Source organism: Rhinatrema bivittatum, chromosome 4 (assembly GCF_901001135.1).
Source record: "Rhinatrema bivittatum chromosome 4, aRhiBiv1.1, whole genome shotgun sequence".
Classification (NCBI taxonomy): domain Eukaryota; kingdom Metazoa; phylum Chordata; class Amphibia; order Gymnophiona; family Rhinatrematidae; genus Rhinatrema; species Rhinatrema bivittatum.
This window is the reverse complement of record NC_042618.1, coordinates 413,739,410-413,752,206: the sequence shown is the minus strand read 5'-3', so window position 1 is coordinate 413,752,206 and position 12,797 is coordinate 413,739,410. Positions and strand designations below refer to the sequence as shown.

General features: G+C 45.5%; 1 protein-coding gene across 2 annotated transcripts in view; it reads left to right on the top strand.

Annotated features, from left to right (window-relative positions):
• The window catches only part of P4HTM (prolyl 4-hydroxylase, transmembrane), a 104,492-nt gene that overhangs the window by 56,288 nt on the left and 35,407 nt on the right, over positions 1-12,797 (top strand). Inside the window, exons 7-8 of one of the 2 annotated variants that reach the window (XM_029601267.1) lie at positions 526-616; positions 5,518-5,641. In XM_029601267.1, coding sequence (XP_029457127.1) covers positions 526-616; positions 5,518-5,641 — 215 coding nt within the window. The remainder of the gene's footprint in view (positions 1-525; positions 617-5,517; positions 5,642-12,797) is intronic. The other variant, XM_029601268.1, reaches the window with a different exon arrangement.

Genomic DNA, 12,797 nt, shown 5'->3' with positions numbered 1-12,797 from the left:
CCTTTTTAGCATTCCACGCTCTGAGATCTGTCAGATTCCCATGGATCTGTAAGTTCTGCTGCACACCTCCTCCCTGACTTGTAACAAGGATGAGCTAGAGAGGCCTGCTATTGGTTTTATAAATGGAGTGTTAGCATAGATGTACCAAACTGGATCACACCAGTGGTCCATCGAGCCCAGTATCCTGTCTCCAACAATGGCCACTCTGAGTCACTTGGAAGTACCTGGCAGATCTTAATAGGGAGATCCTTCCTTGTGCTCATTTCTGGAGGTAGGCGGGGATGATCCCTATGCCTGCCTAATAATTTTTAATGGAGCTGCCTCCAAAAACTTGTCCAAAACATTTTTGAAATCCAGCTATACTTGACCACATCTTTTGGCAATAAAGTCCACTGTTGGGGGTAGATAATAGTTCTATGAAAAATGAAACTTTTGATATTTTTACTTTGAAGATTAACTTTATCATATGGTGACATTTCCAATGTTCTGCCTGTAATATCTATTCCCGATTGTTTTATTTTACAGGTATGTGACAGTGCTGTTTTACCTGAACAATGTAACTGGAGGTGGAGAGACGGCCTTTCCCATAGCTGATAATAGGACTTATGAGGAGATGGTATGAAGTGTTATCTACCAAACTGAATTTTATGTATTTATTTTTTTGCTAATTATATTTTATTTTTAACAGGTAATTTCAGGCCCTTTTTAACTTAACTGTGACTACATCTGAGACATGCAGAGGGAGAAGGAATAACCCTGCCACAAATTGACAATTTATGCAGAAAAGACAAAACAGTTAAAAGAGCACCTGATAGAGGTGTTAATAGACTCTTCTTCTTAAGCAGAAGCTGTTAATGTGATGGATTAAGTGTGACCTACCTAATGGAATATTTTGCATTTAGTGGATTTTCTGAAACACAGCCACTAAAAAGACTAGCAGGCTGATACAACACAGTGCGTTCAGCCAAGCGCACTCTTTAACCCCTGGTTGGATGCGGGTTTTGGATGCGCATCCACAACCCCTTATTCTATAAGGGGATTAACGCATCCAAAACATGCGTCTAACACCCCCCCCGCGAAACTAATAGCGCTCATTTGATGAGGCTATTAGCAATTCTCCCCTGATTTAAAAAACAAATGCGTGCCCGACGTGCATTTTTACACTCCAAAATTAATGCCTGCCCCGGAGCAGGCATTAGTTTTGGAAGAGCCCAAAAAGTGTACAGAAAAGCAGAAAATACTACTTTTCTGTACTTCCTCTGACTTAATATCGTGGCGATATTAAGCCGGAGGAACAGAATGGAGGACATGCTTAAAAAAAAAAAGTGCCAGCAGTCAGGTTAGGGAAATGGATGCTCAATTAATGAACCGGCTGACAGCCAAACTTTTCTGGGCACCTGCAACCAAGGAAGCACTAGGGGTGCACAATTTCCTCTAGGACCTCCTTTTTACCGCGGCATCTGATTTAAATATTAAATCGGGCACCCCAGAGAAGTCGATCGGCGTGTGTTGGGAAAGCATCCGTTTTCCCCGTGCCATATTGCATTAGCCTGTTTTTATGTTACTGCACATGGGTGTCAGGAAAGATTTGCATTCCTTAAACCAGAGCTTTCCAAACTTTTCATGTTGGTGACACACTTTTTAGACAAACATAATTTCGGGACACAGTAATTCAGTCTACTAGTAAACCAGAGGTTAAAGGTTAAACGAACGAAACATATTTCGACAATTTATGTATGTTTCCTTAAATATATACATAAATAAAATGTTTCACGACACAACCTATCTCATGAAAACCTTAAATTTATATTAAAAATATATATTCCAAGATTCATGTTATTGTTATAATTTATGAGAAACAATAATAAAACAAATTGTCTGTCCCCCACACACTCATCTCTCTCCTCCCCCCAGCACATGTCTGGCCCCCACACACTCATATCTCTCCCCCTCAAGCACATGTCTGTCCCCCCAGCACGTTTGCCCCCCACTCACTCATCTCTCTCTCCCCAGCACATGTCTGGCCCCCACACTCATGTACCTCGTCTTTTTGATTGTTGCCAGTTAAGTGCTTCACTCCCTTCCATGATCACCAGACACTGCTGCTTGCAGTCAGTACTCCTCATGGCCAGGCCTCATCGGCAGCAGCAGCCAATGCAAGGATGGCTGGGCTCGTTCCACCCACCAAGCCCCCCAAAAAAACGCGATTGACAGCAAAAATCACCCAATAATAAGCAACCCATAAACTGAAAAAAAAAAAGTGAATCTCTAGAAAAAAAAAAGCCCAAACTCGCATCAGAGTTGACCGGGCTTGCGCGACACACCTGCACACTGCAGGCGACACACTAACGTGTCCCGACACACAGTTTGGAAAGCTCTGCCTTAAACAGATGGAGGAAAACTTTCAAACTATGTGCAAAAGTGTAAAGTCAGAGCATACTATTTACCCAGAAACTTTACATCAGTTTTCAAAGAAACAACTCTCCCTTTAAACTTTCCTTTGAAAAGCGATTCAGAAAACGTCTATGGACAGACTATACTTGCTGTTTTTGTGGGTGTTTTCTCCACTGAAGTTGCACATAAAATCCCAATTACAGGCCCCAGCACTCAGAACTGAATTTAGGATTTGGGCACCAATAGGCAGAATTGGACAGTAGGAGGTGGGAGACCCTGGAGATCAGTTAGTGGGTGAAGTCCCTTTACTTCCACTCCCCCGCCCCCAGAGTGTCATGACAACGCCCCTTTGATGTGGATTGCTAGAACAGGCTCCTCCTTGGTTCAGTTCCACTCCTCTTTGACCTGGGTATTTGCAACCTAGGCAATTGCCTGTATTGCCTATGTCTATATCTGGGCCTTCCAGTACAGGAACTCCAGCTTCCACCCATAGACTAGCATTAGTCCTGGAAACTTGACCTCGTACTTGGAATTAAGTTTCTAGCACTAATAAAACCAAAGAAAGCCAGCGCATCTCTCAGTATTTGGGGGGTATTGTTAATGCCATCATTAGCATGGGACAGAGCTGGGACTAGGAGGGAGGCCAGGGGGGCAACTGCCCTGGGTGTTAAGCCCAAGGGGGCATCAGCTGCAAGGCTGCTTTACCTGTGGGCATAAGCACCCAAGGTTCTGCCCCATGACTATTGGCCAGTGCCCAAAATCTCAGGCAGCAGAGATCAGCCCTCTGCTTTCTACTCCAGCCCCTCCCCTCCCAGGCAGCATGCAAGGAACTGGGTGGGGTGGATGTGAACCTAGAGTAGACAGAGCACAGTGCAAAGCAATGAAGAACTCATCCTAATCCAGCCCCTTTCCTCTCCTCCTACCTGCAGGGAACGCAAAGAGGGGAGGGGACTGGAGAGGACAGCAGAACAAAGAAGAATTCACTCTTTATCTGTATATTTCTATTTCTAATTTTTGATTCCTTATTCTGTATTTGGTGAACGTCTGGCTGTGTTCTACATGTGTGATGGAGGTGAAGAATTCTGCTAGCATGTAGGTCCTGTGTAGGGACCTGTAGTAGTCCAGCTTGTTCTGTTTTCCCACTAGAAGGTGTTTTGGTGTTTTAGTATTTTAGGCCCAGGTGGAATATTTGAAGGGTTGCCTTTTCATTCAGGGTTGTTGCTGTTTGAGTTCTGAGAGTTAATGCTGTGTTGATATGGCAGGCTTGCTGTATAGATTCTGAGTGACTTTTTGCAAGGTTTGTGTCTTATCTCACAAAGTTCCTGGTAATCAGAGGACTTCATGTCACTGTAACTGAAGTGATAACAAAAATCAAAATATTTTTCCTATGGTGAGTAGTAAAGGGAAAAAAATTCCAGATCAGCTCAGCCAGCCATTTCAGAGATTATCTTCAACCAATGCAGTATGAATATCTTTTAATTAATATTTTTAGATATTTCTTGGATTTTTTTTTTTTTTTTTTTTTTGCAATCTATTCCAAAAATCACAGAACACATAATTCAGACAGTGTGACATGATTTTACAAAACAGAGTTTAAAAGTATGATCCCCAATTATGTAATTCTACAGGATTGTTCTGGGAAGGGTTGTGGTGGGGGTCATAATGATGAGTTCAATTATAACAACTCAAGGGGAGCCTATGAGTCTCAAAATTAAGAGAGGAGGGTGTGCAAGGCAGAAGGACCTAGGGAAATGGTTCCGAAATCTGCTCTGGGGGGGACCCCCAACCACTCATTGTTTCAGGATACTGCAATGAATAAACTTGTGTAGGAGAATGGTAGGGGCCAGGGCCAGCAGAAGCATAAGGCGAGCTAGACCTGGGTCTAGGGCACTGACCATTAGGAGGTACCACTGCTCGCGAGCCATGTGGGGCTGCGAGCGGAAGCGGCAAAGGGAAGTGGGGATTCGAATTTCTACTCCTCTTTGCCGCCGCTCGTGAGAGGTGGGAGTCAGGGCTGCGCAAGGCAGAAGGTGCCACGGACGCCTAATGCCCTTACACCGGCCCTGGTAGGAACTGCCTCAAGGATCACTGTGTTGAATTTAAGTTTCTTCAGCTATTTCTTTTGCCACTGCAGAAAGATCTACAGCATTGCAGCCTGAGGAGCATAGGAGGCAGGAGAGACAGAAAAAGGGAGAGGGGCAGGGGCTGACACTTGGCAGGGGTAAAGAGGGGAGTCAAACAAGGGGCTGATGCTGTGCAGTAGATTGAGGTGGGGGAAAAAGAGAAAGGGTGCTACTGCTGGGCAGAATGATGAAGAGGGGACTCTTGCTGCTGGACAAGGTATGAGGGGATCCAAGAAAGTAGGGAGGTGGGGAGAAAGAGGAGGACCTAGGGTAAGTGGCAGGGGTATGCAGGGCAAGGAGTGGGGGAGAATAGGAGGTTTCAGGACACAGAGTGGAGTGGTGGGAGAAAGGGAGAGAAATAGAGAGAAGTAGAGACATTGCTGAAGCTGCCACCACTATAAGGCCAGCTGAGCCTTTGCTGCTAAAGGAGAAAGTGCTGTGCCAGAGCAGACACTGGTAAATGAAAGGGTGGGGAGGTTGGCGTAATTCTATATATCTGCTCCAGGCGCAGAAACAGCTGGTCCCAGCTTTGGTATGGGATTTGCATGAGAGGCCACTAATCTTCACCAATGAAACAAAATGAATAATACAGAACAGTGTTTTTCAGCTCTGTCCTGGAGACACACCTAACCAGTCTGAATTTCAAGATATCCATAATAAATATGCATGAGATAGGAAATGTATGCAATCTGTCTCATGCATACTCATTGTAGCTATCCAGGTGTGCCTCCAAAACAGGATTGGGAAACACTGACAGAGAAGAAAGTGGCCTAGCAAAGCTTGTGATCTATGCCAGACATAAATTTAAAACAATAAAAAACAATCTCTGGTAGAAAAAAGAAACTCTTCAAACAGTTTTTTTTAATTATTGTGAATGAAAGTATATTCATGTGAACAGGTAAAGTGGAACACAGAGTAAATGGGAGGATAAAGTTCTGCAAAACCCAAAGTCTCTTGAGGTAATAGTAAATTATCACCATCCTGTGTCTGTTTCTTTCAGTCCCTGATCCAGAATGATGTTGATCTGCGAGACACACGGAAGCATTGTGATAAAGGCAACCTGAGAGTGAAACCCCAGCTGGGAACTGCAGTTTTCTGGTACAATTACCTGTCCAATGGGAAAGGTACCCCTGTCTCCAGAGTTCCTATCACTTTAGTGTGCAAATGAGGTGGTAATACTAATTATCCCAGGACAAGCAGGATGCTAGTCCTCACATATGGGTGACATCAGTAATGGAGCCCTATGTACGGAAAACTTCTTTCAAAGTTTCTATGAAACTTTTGACTGGCACCAGAGTGCCTACTGAGCATGCCCAGCATGCCATGATATTCCTGGCCACAGGGGTCTCCCTTCAGTCTTCTTTTTTCCGCGGAGCAGTTAGCCTCGCTAACTGCTCCTAGGAGTCCTGTGGAGAATTCTCCACAACTTTAAAACTTCAAAAAGGTTTAGAAAACTTCTACCGCAGGGGTCTCCCCTTAGTATAACCATCGCGGTAAGTTTTACCTTCTTCGCGGTTCCGTCCATTTTTTCATCAGATTTTTACTCCCTAGTCATCGGTCGTCGACGGCTGTCTGGCCCACAATGGCTACGGGGTTTAAAAAGTGCCCTAAATGCACTAGGAACATGTCCATTACCGACCCTCACCAGGATTGTGTCCTCTGTCTGGGTCAGGATCATGATGTTAAGGCTTGTCCCTTATGTGCCACCATGACATCAAAAGGCCGTCGCCTTCGCCTCGAAAAAATGGAACAGTTGTTCAAAATACAGCTTTTGCCTGCACCATCTTCGTCAGCACAATCGTCTCCGGCTGGGTCGATTCGAAAGGTGGTGTTTAAAAAACGTCTACCAGGTGAGTCGGGAGATGCCCCTCTTTCCTCCCCCTCTCCATCGTCAAGGGCGTCGACATCAGGTAGTGAGAAAGCCCGGGAAAAGGAGAAGCATCGGCATCGTAGGCCGCATACGGTGACTACTGCCACGATTCCCGGTGAGCCATCGACAGACGTCGGATTGACAACTAAGAAACCTCGGCTCGAGGTTCAGGCTTCGGAGCCATCGACAGGGCGATCCCCACCGATTCCGGCGCAGGGAACCGTACCTTCACAGGGCCCTGAGAAGGTACCGGCATCGCCAATTCCGCCTCCCCCCATGGGTGCTCTGTTCTCACCATCCATGCGGGCAGAACTTGATGTATACATACGTCAAGCGGTACGGGAAGCGTTCCTCGAGGCGATACCAAGGCCTCAACCTTCTACGCCAGCGATGCCATCGACACCGATTCCGGTATCGACAGGAATATCGCTCCCGACACCAATGACATCGCCCGTTCCGGCACCGGTACCCTCGATGCCGATTCCCACCATTCCATCAAGAACACCATCGATGCCGTCGATGCCGATTCCACCTATTCCTACGCATGGACCTTCGATGCCATCGATGCCGATGCCCATGCCAGCACCGATGATTCCATCGATGCCAGGACAGGAAGTTTCCATATTCCAGCCTTTAATGGATAAATTGGACTCTTTAATCCAGGTTTTCTCTGGTACACCTCATGATCTGGATCAGGATACTTTTTCAGAGCCATTACCTGATCCATCAGGCGTTATTCCACCTGTGAGGCCAAAATCACCACAGCTGCCTGGCATTCCCTTCAAACCTCTTGGACCATCAGGTCACCCAGTGGACACTGGTACTGACTCTGGGGAAGATGTCTCATCTGATGAAGATATCTTATCTCAACCTTCACCACCAGAAGATAGAAGGAAATCACCACCGGAGGATCTTTCCTTCTCTAACTTCATTAAAGATATGTCAGAAACCATACCATTCTCACTTCTTTCTGAGCTGGATACCAGGCAGAAAACTTTGGAGGTGCTACAATTCGTTGATCCTCCTAAAGAGATATTAGCTATTCCAGTACACGAAGTTCTTCAAGAGCTAATGTACCGGATGTGGGAACACCCTGGATCAGTGGCGGCAGTTAACAATCGAGCAGATGCCACATATCTCCTCCAACCCATACCCGGCTTTCAAAAATCTCAACTACCACACCAATCGGTGGTAGTTGAATCAGCCCAAAAGAAGGCCAAGAGGCTTAAAACACATGCTTCCACACCTCCAGGAAAAGACAGTCGTTTCCTGGACAGTCTGGGCAGAAAAATTTTTCAAGGTGCAATGCTGGTTTCCAGAATTAACTCTTACCAACTATTCATGAACCAGTACCAGCGCAATTTATGGAAACAGGTAGAAGGTCTCACTCAAGAACTTCCAGAACAGTTCCAAGAGGGTTTCTTAAATCTCGTGCACAAAGGCCTAGAAGCGGGCAAGCACGAAGTGCGTGCCACATATGACACTTTCGAGACGGCTTCCCGGTTATCAGCCTCAGGTATTACGGCTCGCAGATGGGCCTGGTTAAAATCTTCTGAACTAAGGCCAGAAGTCCAAGAAAGATTGGCCGACCTACCTTGTCTTGGTGAAAACCTTTTTGGAGACAAGGTCAAGGAGGCGGTGGCGACCATCAAAGACCATACTGAAACCCTGAAGCAACTTTCTCTAATTCCTCAGGACACATATCAATCTTCTAGGAGGCCTCCTAGAAGAGACATAAGGAGACCTTACTATCGCCCTCGGCGTTACTATCCTCCAGCAGGCCGAGCCAGGCAACCACGCCCCACTCAGCGTTCTCAAGTCCGCCAAAGGCCTACTAGGCCCCAACCGCCTGCCCAGACTACATCTACTTCAGGCTTTTGAAGTTCAACCAGAGAGCAGAAGCCCCTACCAAAATCCTCTTCCACACTTACCAGTCGGAGGACGCATAGCTTATTACCATCATACTTGGACCTCCATCACAACAGACCAATGGGTACTCTCAATTACATCTCAAGGGTACCGATTGGATTTTCTCACTGTACCAAACGACAATCTTCCTCTTTCATCTTGGACAGTGAACCATCACTCAAACATCCTACAAGCAGAATTATCCACCCTTCTGAGAGCCAGGGCCATATAACTAGTTCCCAGGCCTCAGTGGGGCAGAGGATTCTACTCCCGATATTTCCTCATTCCAAAGAAAACCGGAGGTCTACGTCCTATCCTAGACCTCAGAAATCTCAACAAGTTTCTCAAAAAAGAAAAATTCAGGATGGTATCGTTAGGCACCATGTTACCTCTTCTTCAAAAAGGGGATTGGCTCTGCTCTCTGGATCTTCAAGACGCCTACGCTCACATTCCCATCTTTCCTCCTCATCACCAGTACCTGCGATTTCTGATCGAAGGACAACACTTTCAATACCGAGTGCTACCATTCGGCCTTGCCTCAGCACCTCGAGTATTCACAAAGTGCCTTGCAGTGGCGGTGGCACATCTTCACAAACAAAGAGTGCATGTATTCCCTAATCTGGACGATTGGCTCATCAAGAGTACAACACAAGAAGGAGCTCTCAAATCCCTCAAGCTCACAGTCCAATTACTTCACTCCTTGGGATTTCTCATCAACTACCAGAAATCCCACCTCACACCATCTCACCTACTACAATTCATAGTGCAGATTTAAACACCGTCATAGCAAAAGCTTTTCTTCCAAAAGACCGTGCTCAAACACTCGTCCTCCTGACGCACTCGTTTCGCAATCAGTCTCGAGTTACAGCTCATCAGTGCCTCACCATACTGGGACACATGGCCTCCACAGTTCATGTAACTCCCATGGCCAGACTGACCATGAGACTACTGCAATGGACACTCAAATCTCAATGGATTCAGGCCATTCAACCGTTGTCCACTCCCATTCAGATAACATCAGATCTGGGTTCTTCCCTTCTCTGGTGGACATCAATGACCAACTTGCTCAAAGGCCTACCTTTCCAGCAACCAGTTCCACAAGTGACTTTAACTACAGATGCATCCACCTTAGGTTGGGGAGCACACATTGGTCATCTAAAGACACAAGGCACATGGACAAAACTCAAAGCCTCCTTCCAAATAAACTTCCTGGAGCTTCGAGCTATACGCTATGCGCTACATGCGTTCAAGGACTGCCTTTCACACAAGACTGTTCTGATCCAAACGGACAACACAGTAGCTATGTGGTACATCAACAAACAAGGGGGAACAGGTTCCTACCTCCTTTGTCAAAAAGCAGCACAGATTTGGGACTGGGCCCTGACACACTCAATTCTTCTACAGGCCACTTACCTAGCGGGCATCCACAACGTAGTAGCAGATCGCCTCAGCCGTCAGTTCCAACCACACGAGTGGTCCCTAGATCCAGCGATAGCAACCAAGATCTTTCAACGCTGGGGTCAACCAACAATAGATCTCTTTGCATCCCACCTGAACTACAAAGTAAACGATTACTGCTCTCTCCTCCGACAGCAGAACAGCCTACCAAGGGACGCCTTTGCTCGCCATTGGAATTCAGGCCTGTTATATGCGTATCCACCGATACCACGCATAACAAAAACTCTAGTGAAGCTACAACAGGACAAGGGGACCATGATACTCATAGCCCCATATTGGCCTCGACAAGTATGGTTTCCCACACTTCTAGATCTCTCAGTCAGGGATCCAATTCGCCTGGGAGTAGCTCCCAATCTCATAACTCAGGAACAGGGTCAGTTGCGCCATCCCAACCTTCAATCCCTGTCCCTGACGGCATGGATGTTGAAAGCTTGATCTTACAACCACTTAACCTTCCAACCACTATATCTCAAGTGCTGATAGCGTCACGTAAACCTTCCACTAGAAAGAATTATTCCTACAAATGGAAACGGTTTACTTTGTGGTGCACTCAGAAATCTTTAGATCCTTTCACTTGCCCCACTACCTCACTACTAGACTACCTATACCATCTTTCAGACTCTGGTCTTAAGACTTCATCTGTAAGAGTACATTTGAGTGCAATCTCAGCTTACCATAACAAGCTGGGAGACGCACCTATCTCTACACAGCCTCTCGTCGCTAAATTTATGAGAGGCCTCATTCACATTAAGCCTCCAGTTCATTCACCAAGCATACAATGGGATCTGAACGTGGTTTTAGCCAGGCTTATGCGTTCTCTTTTTGAACCCATAGATACCTGTGACCTTAAATATCTTACATGGAAAACTGTATTTCTCATAGCCATTACATCAGCTAGAAGAGTCAGTGAACTACAAGCTCTTGTCACATACGAACCTTTTACAAAATTCCTACATGACAGAGTAGTCCTCCGTACTCATCCCAAATTCCTTCCAAAAATAGTCACGGAATTTCATTTGAACCAATCCATAGTTCTACCAACATTCTTTCCTAGGCCTCATTCCCACCAGGGAGAAAGAGCCTTACACACCTTGGACTGTAAACGTGCGCTATCCTTCTACTTAAACCGCACAACAGTCCACAGGAAATCCAGTCAACTATTTGTATCCTATGATCCAAATAAACCAGGTAGAGCAGTGGGTAAACATACTTTGTCAAACTGGTTAGCAGATTGCATACAGTTTTGTTATGAGAAAGCAAGCCTTACTCTTCAAGGGCGAGTAAAAGCACATTCAGTCAGAGCAATGTCAACCTCAGTAGCACACCTTCGCTCTGTACCTATTCTGGACATTTGTAAAGCAGCAACATGGAGTTCTCTTCACACCTTTGCAGCTCACTACTGTTTAGACAAAAAAGGAAGACAAGATTCAGCCTATGGACAATCTGTCTTAAAGAACTTGTTTCCAGTTTAATCCCAACTCCTTCTACATCCATCCTGCTGTGATCTTCGGCTGACTCATTTCCATCAATAAGACTGCAAGTTTGCTTCAATACAAAATGACTCAGCCTCCAGCTTGCTAATCACCCATATGTGAGGACTAGCATCCTGCTTGTCCTGGGATAAAGCAAAATTGCTTACCTTGTAATAGGTGTTATCCCAGGACAGCAGGATGTAGTCCTCACGAAACCCACCCGCCACCCCGCGGAGTTGGGTCCGATACGTTTTATTATTTTATTTTTTGGCTAATGCTAATTGCTACAAAACAGACTGAAGGGAGACCCCTGTGGCCAGGAATATCATGGCATGCTGGGCATGCTCAGTAGGCATTCTGGTGCCAGTCAAAAGTTTCATAGAAACTTTGAAAGAAGTTTTCCGTACATAGGGCTCTATTACTGATGTCACCCATATGTGAGGACTACATCCTGCTGTCCTGGGATAACACCTATTACAAGGTAAGCAATTTTGCTTAATTGGATTATTATATAGCAATACCAATATGCCCTTGAGAACTATATGTGCAGCCACTTCAGGAAAGGATAGTATGGCAGCTTATTTGTAGGACCTGGATGTCCAAATGGAAGACAAGAGAAGGAACAACATTATAGTTATTACCCTTTTTTGTTTTTTTCCCCTTTTTCATCCTCCATTTTAAAAATTCCGTCCCCAAAGAGCATGCCTGGGTGGCTCTGGGGAACTCTTGCCAGTTTGAGGGCTGGGGGGGTACCTTCTCTTGAGACAGTTGTCTTCCCTTCCTAGGCCTACATGCACCATCTCTGCAATGCATTCAGTTCCAACCAGCCTGATGAATGGGGACTTCAAACCTGGATGGCCAGCACCATAATACAAGCTCTATGGCTATTCTTCCTGGGCAAGCATCACAAAGCAGATACCAAGATGGGTGACATAATCCAACGCTGCCAATTTGGTCTTTTATTTTCTCCTAGCCCAGAATCTTCTGGAGTTCTTTTTGGGCATGGATTGGAGATCATGTGATAACACTACCATGTGCCTCTCCCTCAGTTTAATTTTATCCGCTTCATGAATGGACACAATTCTCTCCTCTCTTGTCAGCCATGCAAAAAATAGATTCACATCAACAAAGGGAAAACATTGAAAAAGACAACATCGAACCATGTCAGCTTTAATCATTGGTCTTCCTGCTGCGACTCTACGACCTATCCAACTCTTAATCAATTCGGGTGCATGACTCCTGTCTGACACAAAACGCTCAGATCACATTACACCAACTATAATTCATCTCCATTGGCTATCCATATCCGAATGCATCAAATATAAACTGGGAACGATAATATATAAACTTCTGAATGATGTCTCTTGTACATGGGCCAACTCCTTACTCAAATTTTACCAACCTACTCGTTCTCAACGCTCATCACAACACCTCCTTCTCGAAGTCCCCTCACCAAAAGCAGCACACTTCTATATTACACGCGAATGCTCTTTCTCCATTGCTGGACCTATGTTCTGGAATCTCCTCCCACTCGAAATACTAAAATGTGACTCTCTTAAAAAGTTCAAAGGT